The sequence below is a fragment of the Adiantum capillus-veneris genome, chromosome 12 (assembly GCF_014529385.1).
Source record: "Adiantum capillus-veneris isolate H3 chromosome 12, ASM1452938v2, whole genome shotgun sequence".
NCBI lineage: Eukaryota > Viridiplantae > Streptophyta > Polypodiopsida > Polypodiales > Pteridaceae > Adiantum > Adiantum capillus-veneris.
Window position 1 is genome coordinate 35,114,964 of NC_140942.1, and position 21,081 is coordinate 35,136,044.

Genomic DNA, 21,081 nt, shown 5'->3' on the forward strand with positions numbered 1-21,081 from the left:
TCCTTTGCGTAAGAAAATACCGCAAACTCTGGTGATCAGTCTTGATCACAAAATCCGCTCCTAGAAGATAGTGCTTCCAGTTGGATAAGGCGTGAATCACAGCCGTGAGTTCCTTTTCGTAGATTGATGCATGCAACTTTGCATCCTTAAGACATCTTCTTCCGTAGACCACTGCATGGCCTTCTTGGTTTAACACTGCTCCGATGCAATCGCCTGAAGCATCGCAGTGAACCTCAAATGGTTTCCTTAAGTCAGGCACTATCAAAATAGGTCCATGGCTTAGCAAGTACTTGAGCCGATCAAAAGCTCCTTGTTGTCTCGATCCCCATCTGAAAGGAATCTTCTTCTTTGTCAAGTCATGAAGTGGTCTTGCTACATGGGCAAATCCTCGGACAAACCTTTGATAATACGAACATAATCCCAAGAAGCTACGTACATCATGTACCGTAGTGGGAATAGGCCAATCTTCTACCACTCGGATCTTGGCAGGATCCATACTCACTTGATTGTGAGAGACTATATGGCCGAGATAGTGTATCTCTGAGAGAAAGAACTCGCTCTTCTTTGCATTCACATGCAACTCATGCTTTCGCAATTCTTGAAATACTAGGTCCAAGTGCTTCCGATGTTCCTCTTCTAACTTAGAGAAGATGAGTATGTCGTCAAAGAATACTCCCGTAAAAGCTCGATACGGGCTGAAAATGCGGTCCATCATGCGATTGAACGTCGCAGGAGCATTGGTCAAGCCGAAAGGCATTACCAAAAATTCATATAGTCCAAAGGTTGTGCGAAAGCAGTCTTATGGACATCCTCAGGGGCGATCCGTATCTGATGATACCCACTCTTTAAGTCTATGCGACTAAAGACACTTGCACCCTGCAACTTATCAAGTATATCATCAATCCGGGGGATCGAAAAGCGATTCTTGACCGTGATCTTGTTTAAAGACCTATAGTCTATGCACATTCGAAACGTGCCATCTTTCTTCTGCACCAATAGAACTGGAGAGCAGTAGGGTGAAGCATTTGGCCGTACTAACCCTTTCTCTAGAAGCTCGTTGACTTGCTTCAAAATTTCCTCTTGCTGAGCAAGACTCACCCGATAAGGGGGTTGATTGGGAGGTGAGCTACCCGGTATGAGATCTATGCGGTGATCTTCCGGGCGTACCGGAGGTAGTTCATCAGGGAGTGTTTCCGTGAAACAATCTTTGTACTTTTCAATAAATTGAAAACGCTTAATTTCCAGACTAGAGAGTGAATCCCCACTAGTTTTATCCTTCTCACGTGCAAAAATCAAGTAAGCAAAAACACACTTCTTGATTTCTTTCTTAATGGAGATATGACTTACAATTGGGAACTGCCAATCTCCTACATCAGCATGAATCTTTATTTTCTTACCCCCATGATCAAAAGTGAGGGTCTTTTCCACATAATCGGGGACAGGTCGCATGTGGAAGTGCCATGGCATACCCAAGATGATATTACATCCCTCGATGGGTGCCATCAAAAATGATTCGCGGTCCTTGTACTCGCCAATCCGAAGATTGAGCTGTCCTTGCACGGGAGTCGCATTGGTTGTCAACCCCTCGAATGCCGATCCGGATGTAATCGGTGTGCCAAGCTGAGCCGGTGTGAGGCACAAACGTTCCGCAGTATCCAGGGAGATGAAATTATCCGTGGATCCTGGATCATAAAGAATCAGTACTCGCTGGTTGTTCAAAGACCCCCAGCCCTTCAGAAGCTGACGCTTCCCTTTCTCCGTTTCTGTGTTTCCTTGAACATCTGGAATTGAGTTCGAGCTTGGTGGAGCGGGTTCCTTCCTTGCTTTATCTTGCCTCGTAGAGGCTTGTTCTTGCCGTTGCTGCTTTAGAGGGCAGTCCGGCTTCATATGTCCTTTCTCTCCACAGTAGAAGCATCTTCCTTCCTCTCTGAAGGTTTGGAGTTGAGTAGGAGAGAGATACTTAGTTCGCTTGCCATTGCCCTCTGGCTTCTTAGAATGATCATGGTCCCTAGATGGAGGACGTTTTCTTCCTTGGCCCCCTAGGTCATCGTAGACCCCTCTTTGTCTCGCAGGGTAAGTGCTATGCTCCATTTTTCTGGGCGTCCCAGTTGAGTGCAAATCCTCAGCAATGATTGCTGACTCCATCATCCTCTGAAGAGTGTCATGCGGATACACTTTCATACTCTTTCGAAGCTGCGGTTGGAGACCCGCTTCGAACTTTCGTTTCTTTTCCTCGTCGGCAATCTTCATGAAGGGAGTGACCTTCAGAAGAACCGACCAATACTTGTCCACATAGGTCGTGACTCTCTCATGTTCCTTCTGGGCGAGCCAGTCCCATTCCTTCCGTATGTCCTGCTCGAAGTTGGGTGGAAGAAGCTGTTCATAAAATTCAGATTTGAATCTCTCCCAAGTTCTGGCCTGAGAACCTTCCAGAATCTTGGCTAACCACCAATTACTTGTCGTTTCCTTGAGGTGCATCCCCACATGGCGCAATTTGGATCTTTCTGTGAAGTGTCCATTGGTAAAGGCGACTTCAAACTGTCTGATGAAGGACAGTGCTTTGGAGATATCTCTCCGTCCGTTGTAGGTTTCGAACTTGATGTCCTTGTCGCCTGATTTGAAGACTCTCATGCGATGTTGAGACTTGCGACCATGCTTCTTGAATCGATTCTTATCTTTAGGTTGATGTAGGGTAGTAGTAGTAGCGGCTTCCTTCTTCAGGCAAGACGATTGAGAAGTAGAAGTATAATCAGGAGAGTAAGATGAAGATGAGATAGAGATGTCCTTGCTCTCGTCTAGCAAAGAGAGTGCTTTTTCCTCGCCTTTCCTTGGAGTAGGCCGTTCATTCCGATCCGAAGATCCTTTGTGCACCTCGGCACGTTCTTCTCTTTCTTCCTGTGGTCTCACACCAACAGTGTGGTCTGGATGCCCAGCTGCATCGGTTCCATTCGTTCTCTTCATTCTGCCCAAGAGCTTTTGAACTTCTGGCAATAGTAAGATTTGTTGCAAATCCGCAAGCTGAGCTCGCACTTGTTGAAGCTCCTCTTCAACGCTTCTCCCTTGGCTCGACATGGTTCTTCCCGTTCTTCCCGGAATCGTCCTTCTTTGCAGAGAAAGAGAGGAGTCCGAGCTCTGATACCATTGTGTCACCAGCGTGTGACTACTATCTATCCTTTTTGTTGATTTCTTTCTTATTATCTATTTACTTTCACTTTTTGGAAACACCCCTCGGGAAATCTAACTGCCCTGCATTGCATAGCTAGTGTGGAACTGTCCAGAGGGAGTCCAAGCCTGAGGGCAAGAGAGCACTAAGGTTGGACAAGGACTATGGTTAGCCAAGTGGGGTCATTGACTAGCCAAAGTGGAATCCTTTGCTACAGAGGCTACATTTCAGTTCTGGATGTGGCCGCAGTGTACAAAGAGGGTCGGATGACCTAGAAAGATACAATGGCAGCATCTCCTAAAATTTAGGGAACTGCTATTTTGGGACCTGAAAATGTCTTCGCGTCATTACGTGCAGTTTGACATGGGGATCATTTTGTTACTCTCTGGCCAAGTCAACAGAGGCTACAGGTGAGATATTTTTAGACCGGAGGGTCTAAAGCGGGAAAATGCACAAATGAGTGACACTTGGCACTCTGAGGCCAGTTTACTACTTATAGAGAAGGCAAAAACGTGATTTATAGTTGGGAGGCTCATTCTGCAAGTTCCTGTCACAGGTTAAGAGCTATGGAGTGCTTGCTTTCTCTCTTATGCACAGTGCGGTGCCAGGAGTGATGCCCTGCACGCTACGCACTGCCCTCTCTCTCCCCTTTGGCAGTATGTTATGCCCCTCTAGTGGGCTCTTCATTTGACCAATGTACAGTTGTGTGGGTTCATGCGCGATTGCCGAGGCAAGAGCCTCTTGCACAGGTACTGGATTAGCTAGCGGCTAATCCCCCCGCAGGTACAGGTGAATTCGGAGAGGTTTCACGCCAGAAATCTCGTCCGATTCAAAGGGCAAGTAGCCCTACAGGTGCGGGAGCTCGAGGACTTGCTAGGGATGCGACCGGCACGCGAAACGGAGCCCGAAACAGTGAATTACAGCCTGCTGTGTATTTTTGCAGGTTTAGGGTTTTGGCCCTAAACGGACCCTAATACCCCCAGGAGGTTCGGGGACGCAAGGGAACCGCTGTACAGGCGATCTGGCGCATTTTCAGGGCTGAAAACAGAGAATTCAGCGTGCTGCAGATTCTCGCCAGGTTTTGCAAAGTGCCCGTATGCTTCGGGAAAGTCGGTCAATGCGTGGGAATACTGACCGTGAAGGGTTCTAGTACAGTTATGCTGCCGAAATCGGGCTGGAACAGTGGAAATTCAGCCGAGTTTGTGCGGGGCAGCTTGTAGGAACCACAGCGTTTATTCCCTCTTTTGAACAATAAAGAAATACCGAAAGGGGCGCCTAAGTTAGGGGCCAATCTGGTGTCTGTCCACTCATACAGGTGCAATCTAGCAGCCTGTATCCCTCTCCCCTTTGTTGTGTCTTGAAAGTACAGGTAAAATAGACGACTAATAATGGGTGAAAGCTAAATCAAGGTTTAAAGTAAAGTCTACCGCCCTTTTTGGATTGAACAGGCCGGTTTCATGGTTCCATCGACGGGATTAAATCACTTTTTCCCATAGAAGTGAGCCTTGGTCAGTTTTGGGCTTGAAGACACAGGGGATCATAGACCAGACACAGGGAATTGCAATTATGGCTGACAGACCAGATGATGTGACTGAAGAGGTTTCCTCTTCACAGGGTCAACAGACACATGAAGTGGGTGAGTCCTCAAGACCACCACAGACTGATGATGATATATTCAGGACCCAGTTGGCTACTGCTGTGGCTATGTTCACACAAGTAATGCAGAATCCGAGGTTTTTAGCCTTTCTGCAACCTCCGGTTCCGTCTCAGCAAGTTGGGTCACTGGATCATATTCAAAAGCCTGTTAAGGCTCGAACACAGGTGATTCATACCGCACAGTCAATGGAAACACCTGTACACTTGACGGAGAACATGCAGTCTCCACAACGTATGCCTAAGGTGCAAGAACAGGTGGCTGAGATGCCAGTCTTTCAAGCTGTACCAGTTCAGCCCGCCACCTTTCAGCAGCCTATAGCTGGTTCTAATGGGCAGGGAAGCAACCTACAGGCTATGCAACAGGTCTTCCCACCACCTTCAGTACACCCTGGCTATTTTGGAGGTGGATCGGTATTCCAGAGCATGGCTGGTCATGCACCTGGAAATCAGTTTTACACGCCAGGAACAGTGTTTGGGGGTGCTCAAACGATGATGCCTAACCCCATGTACAGTGTCATGGGTATGCAACCAGGGTTTCAGAGCACTCAGGGCCAATTTGGGATGCCGCAGGCAAATTTTGGTATGGCTGGAATTACAAATCAGCAGCCAAATATGGCATTTCCAGGTCAAGTTAATAGCGGCCAAGGAACACAGATGAACCCTAATAGTGTTCCCATGTTTCAGTCACTTCCATATGACAATTTAACGCCGCTGGAGAGGCCAACTCCGTACAAAGAAGGTGGCAAAGGTGTGTCATTCACGACCTTTACAGGGTTTGATGACAGGAAGAAGGCTCTTTCATTCCTCCAGCAGTTTGATAAGGCCTATGCAGGGGGAAACTTTACAGAGGCTTCAAAGGTCCGCAAGGCAGCCACTTTCTTGACAGGGAATGCGGGACAATGGTGGACAACTTTATTGCTTCAAGGGCAAGCTCCGTCCACATGGATTTACTTTAAGCAGATTTTTGCAGCAGCATGGTTATCTGATGATTTCGAAGCAGATGTCATGACAGAATGGCACCAGCTTAATGCTGCCACTTGCAGAAATCTGGATGATTACAATCGGAAGTTTTGGAAAGCTCTACTTCCAGTAACTTCCTATAGGTTTGTGCCATTGACAGAACAGATTGAAAAATACTGTTGTGGCCTACCCAAAGGATTGAGAAAATACTGCACGAAGACAAAAGTCACTACTTTGACGCAGCTCATCGAGGTAGCAAACACTGGCAATGGTTTGCTCAAGGGAGAAGATTGTGAATTTAACACTGGCGTCAAGGCAGGATCAGGCAAGAAAAATTCAGCCAAGAAGCACGTTCCCAATGAGGCTCCTAAAGGGACTCAGGAGTCAGCCAACGCAGGGAAAGACAAAGCTACGGCTGAATTAGAAAAAGGACCAGCAAAGAAATGGAAAAGACGTTTTCCTCGCAAGTCAGAAGAGCAAAAGAAGGTCCTGAGGACAGAGAACAAATGCTTTATATGTGAGCAGCCTGGCCACATTGCTTACAACTGTCCTACAAAGAAAAGGCCAGCTGATTCTGAAGACAAGGAAGACAAGAAAGGAAAGAAGCCCATGGCTGGTCTAGTGCCAGATATGGTGGGCGACAAGCCAAATTCAGATGCAAGTGAGCTTTGCAGAGCATGGGGAAAGGTTAGGGATCAAACAGTGCTTATCTTCTTTGATCCAGGTGCCAAAGCCAACTTCATTTCCCCAGAATTGGCTTCAAAGTTGGGAATCAGACTTGAAGAGATGGGGTATACAGCAGAGGCAGGTTTGGCATGTCCTGGCCATACAGAGGCTGTGACACCCATCATTGGAAGGTTGCGTCTACATATCCAGTCCTATGTAGATGCTGAAGAATTTTACATCATGCCACTGGACGGATGTGATGTGTTGTTAGGTATTCCTTGGTTATTTCGTGTACAGGGAATCATGGATGCCTACAACAAAAAGATCACTGTACAGAGCAGGGGAAAGACTCACATTCTGGATGTAAAGCTTAAAGGGGAGTCTATTCCTACTGTATCAGCTTCTGCTATTACTTCTGTAATGAAAAAGCATCTTTCTGCGTACTTGGTTTTTGCACGTGAAGTGTCAGATTGTGATGAATCAAATTTATCTGTGCTAGATAAAGAAAGGTCAATGTTTTTACAACAGTATAGTGACTGCTTTTCCGATTCATTACCGTCTCAATTACCGCCAGAGAGACCCGAGGACCATGCGATAGATTTGGTGCCAGGCAGTAGCCCACCAAATAAGCCTCCGTACAGGGTTAGTGCGGCTCAGCAGAAAGAGATAATGGGCCAAGTACAGGAGTTGTTAGAAAAGGGGCTGATTCAGCCCAGTTCATCTCCATTCTGTTCTCCAGTGTTGTTGGTGCAGAAAAAGGATGGCTCATGGCGTATGTGCATCGACTACCGTGCACTAAACAAGAATACCATCAAGAATAGGTTTCCTATACCTAGAATTGATGATATTATGGACAAATTAGAAGGAGCAGCTATGTTTAGCAGGATAGATCTAAAGAGTGGGTATCATCAGATCCGCATTAGATCAGAGGATGTGCACAAGACTGCTTTTAGAACGACGTTTGGTCTTTACGAATTTTTAGTGATGCCCTTTGGTCTCACAAATGCTCCTGCTACGTTCAATAGGATGATGGACAGAATTTTCCGTCCACACCAGCAGTTTGTTGGTACGTTCTTTGATGACATGATAGTCTATTCAAAGAATGAAGAGGAGCATAGGCATCACTTGGCCATTGTGTTCAAAGAGCTACGCAGTCATAGGTTGCTCATCAATGCAAAGAAAAGTGAGTTTTTTCTGGAAGAGATTCACTTTTTGGGACACATTGTCTCAAAGGACGGTGTCAGAATGGATCCTGCAAAAGTCGAAGCGATCAAGTCATGGCCAAATTTGAAGACGGTGCATGATGTCCGAAGCTTTTTGGGACTATGCTCCTATTACAGAAGGTTTATCCGAAATTTCGCTGAGATTGCTTCACCTTTACATGCTCTTCAAAAGAAGGCAGTCACCTTTAGATGGACACAGAAAGAGATTTCAGCTTTTAATCTCTTAAAGGAAAAGATGACTTCAGATCCAGTCATTGTGTTGCCAGATCTTAGGAAGTCATTTGTGGTCCAGTGTGACGCCTGCGGTAGTAGCATTGGTGCAGTGCTAATGCAAGATGGCAGGGTAGTAGCCTATGAGAGCAGAATTTTGCAAGGGCCAGAGATGACCATGCAGGTCTATGAGAAAGAGTGACTGGCTGTGATTCATGCGCTCTTAAGTTGGAAACACTACCTGCTAGGTGCAGATTTCGTTGTCTAAACGGACCATCAGACCTTGCGATACTTCGTGACACAAACAAAGTTATCTGAGAAGCATATGCGATGGGCAAATATCTTGTCCATGTTCCATTTTCAGATTGTGCATGTGGAAGGCAAGAAGAACGTTGTGGCTGATGCCTTGTCAAGGAAGCCACAAATTTCAGCTGTGTCGATTCCTTATCATCATGAACTTGATGATATGAGAGAACAGTATGCAAATGATGAAGATTTTGCAAGGGTCTTCGAGCAACTAATGGATGGACAACGTCATGAACACTATCTTCTTAAAGACGGGTTCATGATGATGCATGGCAGATTGTGTGTCACAAAGCCATTGCGACGCAAAGTTATGGAAGAGAGTCATGTCCCACCGTATGCAGGGCATCGTGGTATCGATGCTACAGTTAAAGCGGTTGAGACATTCTTCTACTAGCCTACATTGACAAGGGATGTGGATGCCTTTGTGCGAGAATGCCTAATATGCCAAAAGGTCAAGTTTGACAGGCAAAAGGCACCAGGGTTATTGCAACCACTACCTATTCCAGATAAACCATGGGAAAGTATTGCTATGGATTTTATCTTTGATCTTCCGAGAACGCAGACAGGAAATGATGGTATTTGGACCATTATTTGCAGATTCAGCAAACAGGCTCATTTTATTCCTGTCAGGAAGAAGATAAAGCCAGATCAGATGGCACGCTTGTTTATGAGCAATATTTTCAAGTATCATGGCATGCCACAATCGATTGTTAGCGACCGTGATCCACGCATGACAAGTTTGTTCTGGAGAGGCTTGTTTGAGAATATGGGCACCACGCTCAAATTCTCTTCGTCATTTCATCCTCAAACAGATGGGCAGTCAGAAGAGGCAAATTCTACTGTCCTAGATCTGCTGGAGTGTTATGTGTCAGAGCATAAAGGAAAGTGGGAGCAGTATTTGCCATGGGTGGAGTATGCATACAATAATACAGTGCATTCATCAACTGGCAAGGCACCCTTTGAGATAGTTGAAGGTGGCAAGAAAGTTCCTCCCATACTTCATACAAAGGACAAGATATTTGAAGCAGATAAGTATGTTCAGGACATGGATGAATTGTACAAGAAGGTCAAAGTGGCCTTAGAAAGGACTCAGGCAAAACAAAAGAAAGCAGCTGATCGTCACCGTCGTGAAGTGGTATATTCACTTGGTGATTGGGTGCTTCTTCGGTTTGAAAAGGCAAGGTTAAAGAAGATGAAGGGCAAGGAAAGACTGTTTCCAAAGCTCAGCATGCGTTACTATGGGCCTTTTCAAGTATGCGACATAATCAGTGATGTTGCATATAGGCTGAAATTACCTGACAGTTGGAAGATTCACAATGCGTTTCATGTGAGTCTTCTCAGACCCTATGTGGGTGATGTGCCAGAAGATATGCCAGCTGAAGATCAGCCGGAAGTCGAGGAACTTGACGAGATCTTGGTCCCTGAACAGATTTTGGCACACAAAGAAAGGAAAGTGAAAGGCAAGGTTACTAGGCGTTACTTGGTAAAGTTCAGAAACTATCCACCAATGGATGCTAAGTGGATGGAAGAAGGTGAACTTGCAGAGTCACCAACTGTGTTATCACTTTACCTGGAAGCCTTCGATTTGCAACCTACCTTGACCCCTTGAGTTTCAAAGCTAAATGGATTGTCAGTGTGACAATGGCTTCTGAAACAAATGATGTACAAGGTATTTAAAGTGAGCTCAAATCAAATACCTGTTACATGAATGTTAGAGCTGTATAGATTGTCAGTTTGGCAATTGCTCTTATGGAATGTCCAAAAGTTTGATTAGTGCTATAGAAGTGAGTATTTCTTGTCAGTTTGTCAAGGATACAGTGATTGCTTCTATTGAAGAGTACATGTGTAACTGCATTCTTAAACTGTCGGTTTGGGTATGCTCGAAAGTGTTACGGGATCCAACGTGTACTATAAGACAGTGGCAAAATGTGCAACTACCATTTTGTCATTGGAAAGTTAGTGACTCAAAGTAATGGCAGAGTGCGAAGCTACCACTATGTCATTGGGACAGGGTTCACACGCAGGCAATACATGAGTCGACGAGGTGTTGAATACACCAGGGTTGACAATCAGCATGTATGTGTCGTATATGTGTTGACAGGTGTTGAATACATCAGTGTTGACAGTAAGCATGTACGACATAGATGCAAACGAGGACGTTTGAGATTTCAAGAGGGGGGTATGTCACCAGCGTGTGACTACTATCTATCCTTTTTGTTGATTTCTTTCTTATTATCTATTTACTTTCACTTTTTGGAAACACCCCTCGGGAAATCTAACTGCCCTGCATTGCATAGCTAGTGTGGAACTGTCCAGAGGGAGTCCAAGCCTGAGGGCAAGAGAGCACTAAGGTTGGACAAGGACTATGGTTAGCCAAGTGGGGTCATTGACTAGCCAAAGTGGAATCCTTTGCTACAGAGGCTACATTTCAGTTCTGGATGTGGCCGCAGTGTACAAAGAGGGTCGGATGACCTAGAAAGATACAATGGCAGCATCTCCTAAAATTTAGGGAACTGCTATTTTGGGACCTGAAAATGTCTTCGCGTCATTACGTGCAGTTTGACATGGGGATCATTTTGTTACTCTCTGGCCAAGTCAACAGAGGCTACAGGTGAGATATTTTTAGACCGGAGGGTCTAAAGCGGGAAAATGCACAAATGAGTGACACTTGGCACTCTGAGGCCAGTTTACTACTTATAGAGAAGGCAAAAACGTGATTTATAGTTGGGAGGCTCATTCTGCAAGTTCCTGTCACAGGTTAAGAGCTATGGAGTGCTTGCTTTCTCTCTTATGCACAGTGCGGTGCCAGGAGTGATGCCCTGCACGCTACGCACTGCCCTCTCTCTCCCCTTTGGCAGTATGTTATGCCCCTCTAGTGGGCTCTTCATTTGACCAATGTACAGTTGTGTGGGTTCATGCGCGATTGCCGAGGCAAGAGCCTCTTGCACAGGTACTGGATTAGCTAGCGGCTAATCCCCCCGCAGGTACAGGTGAATTCGGAGAGGTTTCACGCCAGAAATCTCGTCCGATTCAAAGGGCAAGTAGCCCTACAGGTGCGGGAGCTCGAGGACTTGCTAGGGATGCGACCGGCACGCGAAACGGAGCCCGAAACAGTGAATTACAGCCTGCTGTGTATTTTTGCAGGTTTAGGGTTTTGGCCCTAAACGGACCCTAATACCCCCAGGAGGTTCGGGGACGCAAGGGAACCGCTGTACAGGCGATCTGGCGCATTTTCAGGGCTGAAAACAGAGAATTCAGCGTGCTGCAGATTCTCGCCAGGTTTTGCAAAGTGCCCGTATGCTTCGGGAAAGTCGGTCAATGCGTGGGAATACTGACCGTGAAGGGTTCTAGTACAGTTATGCTGCCGAAATCGGGCTGGAACAGTGGAAATTCAGCCGAGTTTGTGCGGGGCAGCTTGTAGGAACCACAGCGTTTATTCCCTCTTTTGAACAATAAAGAAATACCGAAAGGGGCGCCTAAGTTAGGGGCCAATCTGGTGTCTGTCCACTCATACAGGTGCAATCTAGCAGCCTGTATCCCTCTCCCCTTTGTTGTGTCTTGAAAGTACAGGTAAAATAGACGACTAATAATGGGTGAAAGCTAAATCAAGGTTTAAAGTAAAGTCTACCGCCCTTTTTGGATTGAACAGGCCGGTTTCAATTGTCACAACACGGGAGCGTACACGAGTACTTAGAAATCTGAAAAATAAAATACTTGGCAAATGTGAGAGAAGGGAGAAGATCGACACAGTATTGGGAACCAGAAGATGGGCTGGTCCCCCCCCCCCCGTCAAGAGTATTCTTTATTTAGGGAGAATTCGTATACAAGCACAAGAACCCGAGGAAACCCTTCCGTTCTGTAATCTTAGACCCGAAGGTCGTTCTTTCCCGTAAAGGGCTGAGGCACAAGGCCGTACTTTCCCGTAAGGGACTTAGGCATGAAGCCGTACTTCCCGTGAGGGACTTTCCCGTAAGAAGGGAGATTCCTGCAAAACAAACCACACAAAGCAACAACTTGCAATGCGTATCGACAAATTATACCTGTCGCTCCTTGCTCGGAAAAGCGACCTTCGTACTCGGTCGTCACATGAACACTTGCAGATTTCCGTCGTCAGCACTTGCTCCAGAATCCTCAGCGCTGGGACTTCTGCTGCTCCTTGCGTTCTGTAAAAACTGAACGCTGGTTGCTACTTTATAGGGCCTGGCACCCGGCGGGAATAGAGGGCCCAAAAGCAAAAGCATCTGGCGCCCTAGTGAGAGGAGAGAGAGAGATTGCTGCCCTCAGCCCTGTCCGTACAGTTCCCAACGTAGGCTTTTTACGTAGAGTTTTTTTAACGTAGGATTTTTGAAGAGCATTGCTTTATATTATTATAAGAGGGCTGGTCACTTAAAAGTGATCGGCCACTTTATAAAATAAAGTGTCAACTTGTTTAAACTTTAAAAACTCACTCAGTTAGTGAAAACAATGCTACACAAACACATTCCAGGCGTCCCCGGGTGCAGAACAGGGCACAGATGCAATGCAGACATAGATTCCTCAAGGGAAAGCATCTGCCCTCCCGCGAATGTTCCTGCTTTTCGTAAAAAGCTTCTTTGAACCCATCTTTATTCTTGTGCTTGCGTTCTTACGCGTATTTTCTTACTCAGTTCGGATTTCCTCCTCAGCCTACGGAATGCCCCCTTTCTGATGCACCCGTCATCCATCATGTGACGCATCAGGGGCATTCGTAACTCGGCCCTTTCCACCGAACTTACAGAAACTCCTTCGCGATGTTTACCGTCACCCATCAAATGACACATCAGAGTTGTCCGTTCTTGATGGCATTTCCTGTAGCTACAATCTTTTAACAATTCTTACTGTACACAATAAAATATCCTAGAAAAAGAAATTAATCATTAAAAATAAGAAAATAGTCCAATTAGCAACAAATTGGGTGCTTCTGCGCTTTGAAAAGGCAAGGTTAAAGAAGATGAAGGGCAAGGAAAGACTGTTTCCAAAGCTCAGCATGCGTTACTATGGGCCTTTTAAAGTATGCGACATAATCAATGATGTTGCATATAGGCTGAAATTGCCTGAGAGTTGGAAGATTCACAATGCGTTTCATGTGAGTATTCTCAGACCCTATGTGGGTGATGTGCCAGATGATATACCAGCTGAAGTTCAGCCGGAAGTCGAGGAACTTGACAAGATCTTGGTCCTGGAACAGATTTTGCCACATAAAGAAAGAAAAGTGAAAGGCAAGGTTGCTAGGCATTATTTGGTGAAGTTCAGAAACTATCCATCAATGGATACTAAGTGGATGGAAGAAGGTGAACTTGCAGAGTCACCAATTGTGTTATCACTTTACCTTGAAGCCTTCGATTTGCAACCTACCTTGACCCCTTGAGTTTCAGAGCTACATGGATTGTTAGTGTGACAATGGCTTCTGAAAGAAATGATGTACATGTTATTTAAAGTGAGCTCAAATGAAGTACATGTTACATGAATGTTAGAGCTGTACAGATTGTCAGTTTGGCAATTGCTCTTATGGAATGTCCAAAAGTTTGGTTAGTGCTATAGAAGTGAGTATGTCTTGTCAGTTTGTCAAGGATATAGCAATTGCTTCTATTAAAGACTACATGTGTAACTGCATTCTTAAACTGTCGGTTTGAGTATACTCGAAAGTGTTACTGGATCCAACGTGTACTAAAAGACAGTGGCAAAATGCGTGGCTACCATTTTGTCATTGGAAAGTTATTGACTCAAAGCAATGGCAGAGTACGAAGCTACCACTATGTCATTTGGAAAGGGTTCACATGCAAGCAATACATGTGTCAACGAGGTGTTGAATACACCAGGGTTGACAATGAGCATGTATGTGTCGTACATGTGTCGACAGGTGTACACATACCTGAGTGTTGACTGTGAGCATGTACAACATAGATGCAAACGAGGACGTTTGAGATTTCAAGAGGGGGGTATGTCACCAGCATGTGACTACTATCTATCCTTTTTGTTGATTTCTTTCTTATTATTTATTTATTTTAACTTTTTGGAAACACCGCTCTAGAAATCTAACTGCCCTGCATTGCATAGCTAGTGTGGAACTGTTCAGAGGGAGTCCAGGCCTGAGGGCAAGAGAGCACCAAGGTTGGACAAGGACTAGCCAAAGTGGAATCCTTTGCTTCATAGGCTACATTTCAGTTCTTGGTGTGGCTGCAGTGTACAAAGAGGGTCAGATGACTTAGAAAGATACAATGGCAGCATCTCCTAAAATTTAGGGAATTGCTATTTTGGACTTGAAAATGTGTTCGCGTCATTAGATCTGGAATGACAAGAGGAACATTTTATTGCTCTACTGCAAAGTCAACTGATGCACCAGTTGAGATATTTTTATCCGGGAATGCCCAAAGTCGGAAATTGTGCCATGTGGCAGTCCGTGAGCATTCTACTACTCCTGGCCAGAGAGGGGGCGCCTAAACTGAGAGAGGAGACTCATTTGCAGCTTTGTCACAAGTTAAGAGCTATGGAGTGCTTCCTTTCCCTCTTATGTACAGTGCGGTGCCAGGAGTGATGCACTGCACGCTACGCACTACTCTCTCTCTCCCCTATGAGCAGTATGTTATGCCTCTCTAGTGGGCTTTTCATTTGACCAATGTACAATTATGTGGGTTCATGCACGATTGCCGAGGCAAGAGTCTCTTGCAGAGGTACTGGATTAGCTAGCGGCTAATCCCCCGCAGGTACAGGTGAATTCGGAGAGGTTTCACGTGCGAAATCCCGTCCGATTCAAAGGGCAAGTAGCCCTACAGGTGCGGGAGCTCGAGGACTTGCTACGGATGCGACCGGCACGCGAAACAAAGCCCGAAACAGTGAATTACAGCCTGCTGTGTATTTTTACAGGTTTAGGGTTTCGGCCCTAAACGGACCCTAATACCCTCAGGAGGTTCGGGGACGCAAGGGGACCGCTGTACAAGTGATTTGACGCATTTTCGGGGCAGAAAACAGAGAATTCAGCGTGCTGCAGATTCTCGCCAGGTTTTGCAAAGTGTCCGTATGCGTCGGGAAAGTCATCTAATGCGTGGGGATACTGACTATGAAGGGTCCTAGTACAGTTTTTTTGCCGAAATCGGGCCAGAACATATGAAATTCAGCCCAGATTGTGCGGGGCAGCTTGTAGGGAACCACAGCTTTTATTCCCTCTTTTAAAGAATAAAGAAATACCGAAAGGGGCGCCTATTTAGGGGCCAATCTGGTGTCGGTCTTTTCATACAGGTGCAATCTAGCAACCTGTATCCCTTTCCCCTTTGTTATGTCTTGAAAGTACAGGTAAAGTGGGCGACAAATTAAATGGGTGAAAGCAAATAAAGTTTAAGTCTAAGGTCTACCGCCCTTTTTGGATTAAACGGGCCGGTTTCAGGAAACATCCTATATCCTAAAACAATCCAGGTAGGAAAGGTAATGAAACTGGTGGAGAAAGGGCACACTTGGAGGGGCTGGTGAGGAGCGGGACAAGAATTCTAAGTAAGCACGCAGGAAAGCGATCCTAAAACAATCCTGGTAGGAAAGGTAATGAAAATGGTGGAGAGAGGGCACTGAAGGAAGGGCTGGCGAGGAGCAAAACAGGAGTTCTAAGTAAGCACGTAGGAGGTCACACATGTTCTTTTTATGGGCCTTCGTCTTCAGAGTTTGTTTGAAAATGTGTTCTTTTAGTGCTAGGCTTCATGCATTTCTAGGGTTATGACAGAAAATCAGTACGCAGATCTTTGTATTGATGTATGGTCGGGTCATGGGTGTGTGTGTGGTGTGGGTCTGGGAGCATGTATTGGTACCTAGTTCTACACTCACTATTGGGCACTAAAAACATTAGTGGGGATGTAGTGTTTAGTCAATACTATGCATGATGGAGCTGATGGTTATATTGTCTTGTGGGTGACTACTATGAGTCTATACTTAGCACTTTCCTTTAAGGGTGAATCTGGGCTTATCTTGGATTCATCAAGGAATATATATTTGTTGGAAAATGTGAGAAACTGAAGACAGTTCATGCTTACCAATATATTGAAAATTTCTCACATTGAATGGGATGCAGATTTCAAGCCAAAATTCCTTTTTACCTCACCTTTTCTGTTGTTTTTTGTAGAGAAAGTGATAAACTGACTGAGTTTTCTGTGAGCGAGAAATTGGAACAATTTCGTGCAAAACAGGAGGTAACAACGTTTTGTGAAAACTCGCTCCATTTGTTAAAGTCTTTTTGTTTCTTTCAGCTGCTGATAGCGTTATTTTGAGTCGGTAAAATATCATTTTCATAATTGCTGCCATTTTTGCTTGGGTGTGCAATCCATCATTGTTTTCCAACATTTACACACAAAGTTGCACTATTATGGCATTGTCTCTTTAGTGTGGTTTTGCTCCACAAAGTTTCCAACCATTATGGCATTGTCTCTTTAGTGTGGTTTTGCTCCACAAAGTACCTATGATGACACATCAATACAAAGATCTGCGTACTGAGTTTCTGTCATTGACTCCATGTCATGTTCAATGTGCTTTACATCTTTCCAGTGGAAGGTTTGCTTTCAAGGGTCTCCTCTCATTGGGTTTTGACCACCACTCCTAAAGATTCAAGTTTTCCAGTAATCGGATGGTGATGAAGACTCTTTGCAAAGCAGTTGCATGTATTGGAGTTTCTCAATGATAGTAAGGCCCACGGAATCACCTATAAGGGCTCTCTTAAATTTGAATGGCCTACTGAAATTTTATTTGAGTGCCCATACACCCTTCAAAACCAAGTTTCCAGGTCACTATACACCTCTATTTATAGTGCATTATAGGGAAAAAGTCTTTGCGTCCTTTGGTTTTGTTGTGAGTTTATTTAGACTTGAGTTCTTGTTCCCTTAAGCAGATACGATGCATATGAATTTATCTTGCTCCATGGTCCTCTTTCTTTGCGTGTAATATTTGGGTTTTGTTAAGTGTTTTAGTACCTCTTTTAGTTCAGAAGTTGGACCTTATGAAGGTATATAACTGCTGGCATCATTTGGTTCCAAGATTGTCTTGAAAGTTGAGTACACCTCTCAACTTTGACTATACGCCTTAATTTTACACACATATTAGGTAGTTTTATGTATTGGATATAGATCGTGTTGCTACATATTTGGCATCCATGTAAGGGATAGGTTACAGATGTGCACCTGATACGTACCTTTCGTACCTGACCACTTTGCTACAGGGCCCCATGCAGTTGTTTCTCTCATGATTCATCATTCAAAACCCCTTTCTCGAAGTGTGACACGTTTCCTTTGTTAGGCGAGGATGGCTATGGTGGATCGTACTGAAGCAAAGCCATGAGATGAAGGGCGTGCAGCAAAAGAGAACGAGAGAGGATAAGCTAGAGTTGCACACGATGGGAGCAAATGAAAAGGAGTTTCAATTAGGTTTTTCTCGAGCCTTTACAGGCATTACAACATGTTCACACCATATGGACACTGGAGTGAGACAAAGCTCACCCAACAATCCTCCCCTTGAGCTTTGTAGCACTCACACAATATCCTCCCTCAAACACAAAAGAGGATAGAGGTACACAATTGCCTTTCCCTAAATACAAAAGGGTGTAGCCGCACAAATCCTCCCCTCACTCAATTGTAGGTTGGCAAATACAAGCCTTCCCTACACACACAAGGGTGAGTGCGCACGTCTCCCAGACACAAGGTGAGACACACATGCTTCCGTACACAAATGAGGGTTTTGGAGGCACACATATTGAGTGCTCACAATGGGTAGGTCTTACCTCTAGGTGAAGATGCTAGGGTAGTGTCTAAACCCGCACATAAGTGGGTATGGAGTACACAAGGGAAGGTCTTACCTCCAGCCTCTTATTCTTTAGCCGGGGGAGTGTCTAGTCCCTTACAAATTTATTTGGATTAAAAAACTGACAAATGACAAAATAAAACAAACTTGTGACGTAGACAACAAGAAAAACTTTTTTTTTTTTTTTGGAAATCTGTGTTGATGTACCACCTTCTTGAAGCAAATCTTTGTGTTCTGCATCAGTTGCCTTATTGCCAATTGTATCATCTATTGGTCGAAAGTACCTGAGATCAATCCGCTTATGGTCTCTTTATATCAGTTCCACATGTCCGAATGCCACTTCTAACAATTCTTCCACCGTATGCGAGTCCTTTGGTGATAGCATTTTGAGATGCTTGCTAACAAAAGTTGCTCCACTTGTTGACTTCACAGCTTAGCACATGCAGCCAGGGGGCATTCTGAAATGCTTGAAAATCTTGTGAAGCTACTCACCATTGCCAAGGAGCCCATTGCAGCATTTTGAGAAGCTTGCAAAAAAAAACCGTCAACAAACTCACCCTATAATAACTAATTGCCTCGTCCTTGTCGACTAGCTTCTGCAGGCAGTGTTTCAAAACGCTGAAGTATAATTGCATTTCCTAGCCTTCGAGTGGTTGTCAAAAGGCTTTAACCACTGTGATACTGTAACTACTTAGTCTATAGCAGAACTGCTATTTTCTAATAATGAAAAACGATTATGATTTTTAAGACTTAAATGTGTACATATGAATTAAAGGATCCATAGTTTTTAAAACGGGACAAGACCGTTTTGAATTTTCCTGTTGTTCTGGCAACGGAGAATAACGGGACACAAAACAGAGCGCGCCAGAATGACCATTCACATAATGAAGATGGATTTCTAAGAACATTGAGTGCATTCTCGGTCAGAAACAGATTAATATGTTAAGTTTTGGGGATGCCCGAGTAATATTTTTAAATGTTCATGTTCCTCTTATTTTATGCAGGAAATTACCAGATAAAGTTCTCGGGGAAGTCTGTGAAGTTGAATGCATGAAAATGTGATTCTAATATATGTTTTTGCAAGGGAGGTCAAAAACCTTTTGAAATTGGGAGTTTTTAAAAGGTTTTGGCCCACTTAATGTGGAAGGGCCAAAGTTTAATTAAGGCCCAAAACTCAAAAACGTGGAGACTTTCCTAGAGCAAGCGTGGGTTATTTTCGAGCACTTTCGTGGCAAGCATTGGGTGATTTTTACACCTGTACACTTAGTAGATACCATCGATTTCACACTCCCTTTCTATGGTGAGTGCTATATAGTGGAGAGGGTGACGATTTCTCTCACGATAGAAAGGGAGTGTGAAATCGATGGTATCTGCCAAGTGTAGAGGTGTAAAAATCACCCAATGCTCACCACGAAAGTGCTTGAAAATAACCCACGTTGGCTCTGGGAAAGTCTCCACGTTTTTTAGTTTTGGGCCTTAATTAAACTTAGGCCCTTTCACATTAAGTGGTCAAAACCTTTTAAAAACTCTCAATTTGAAAAGGTTTTTGACCCCCCTTGCAAAAACATACATTAGAATCACATTTTCATGCAATTAACTTCACAAACCTCCCCAAGAACTTTACCTCGTAATTTCCTGCATAAAATAACGAGAACATGAACATTTAAAAATACTTAAAAATATTACTCGGGCGTCCCCGAAACTTAACATATTAATCTGTTTCTAACCGAGAATGCACTCGGTGTTCTTAAAAACTCGTCTTCAATCATGTGCTTGGTCATTCCAACGCGCTCTGTTTTGTGTCCGGTTATTCTGTATTGCCCGAACAACAGGAAAATTCGTAACGATCTTGTCCCGTTTTAAAAACTATGGATCCATTAATTCATATGTGCACATTAAGTCTTAAAAATCATAAAAACCCTTTTTCATTATTAGAAAATAGCAGTTCTGCTATGATTAAGTAGTTACAGATACCACAGAGAATTGTAGCGTTTTAAAAGGCTGCCTCCAAGGGTCTATTCCTTAGAAGCATTCAGGTATGCTGTTGTAGGACCGTGGCATTGGAGCACCTACCTTTTGAGATGCCGCTGACAAGGGCCTTCTTCACCGCCTAAGCTTGCCGACGCCCACCACAGCAAGCGTTGTGATATGCCGCCTGGGCTCTGATACCACGGGCAAGGATCCCTATGATGGATGACGGCAGTGAGTGGCCATGGCAAGAGGGAAATGCGTGCATTAGAAACTAACGAGACAAGAGAGAGGATTAAGAAGATAAGGTTGCATGTGTGGGAGCAAATGAAAAGGAGTTAAGGGCAAGGATGCCTATGGGGGATGATGGCAGTGAGTGGCCATGGCAAGAGGGAAATGTGCGCATTAGAAACTAACGAGACAAGAGAGAGGATTAAGAAGATAAGGTTGCACGTGTGGGAGCAAATGAAAAGGAGTTTCAATTAGGTTTTTCTTGAGCCTTCATAGGCATTACAACATGTTCACACCATATGGACACTCCAGTTGTCTGTCTCACTATGCTTGTGGCACCATCCCTAGATTGTAGAATTTTTTTGAACAGCTCAGATTTGACAAACATTGTTATGAGTTTTAGCCTCACCTGTCAGTTAGGATGTTTGAAGGTTTTTAGTATGAAGCTTTTTTCTCTCTTGTGAGCCAGCATAAATTCATATAAAAATCCTCTGGTTGACGAGCAATCCTGTTTGTAAACTATTAACAGAGTACGATCATAGAATGTCCCTTGTGAGTTGTGTGGTGTTCTCTCTTGTGCAACATCATCTGAACAAATAGCAAGGAGACCAAAATATCATGGAGAAGACTCTCTCGTCTCTTAATGATGCTTGCTAGCTCGGGTGATAGTTGTACCATCAGCAGGGACTTCTCATGAAGTGTTAAGACCCCATGTACCATGTCAAAAAGCTTCATGGAAATGCACATAGCAACGACCTGATTGATATTTGGAAATGCAGAACTGCCCCTTTGCAATGCTGATAGATCTCATAAGTATAGATATTGGGCCAGGAACCAAGTCTACTTGATAGTAGTTTTGGCTGATGCAATGTACCGTTCCTGCTACTTTCTATTCCACCGTACATGGAGAGG

General features: G+C 44.4%; 1 protein-coding gene across 1 annotated transcript in view; it reads left to right on the top strand.

Moving 5' to 3' along the window:
- LOC147445566 (aminopeptidase P1-like) overlaps nucleotides 1–21,081 on the top strand; it is a 133,748-nt gene that overhangs the window by 110,744 nt on the left and 1,923 nt on the right. Inside the window, exon 9 of the mRNA XM_086525037.1 lies at nucleotides 16,307–16,373. Coding sequence (XP_086381163.1) covers nucleotides 16,307–16,373 — 67 coding nt within the window. The remainder of the gene's footprint in view (nucleotides 1–16,306; nucleotides 16,374–21,081) is intronic.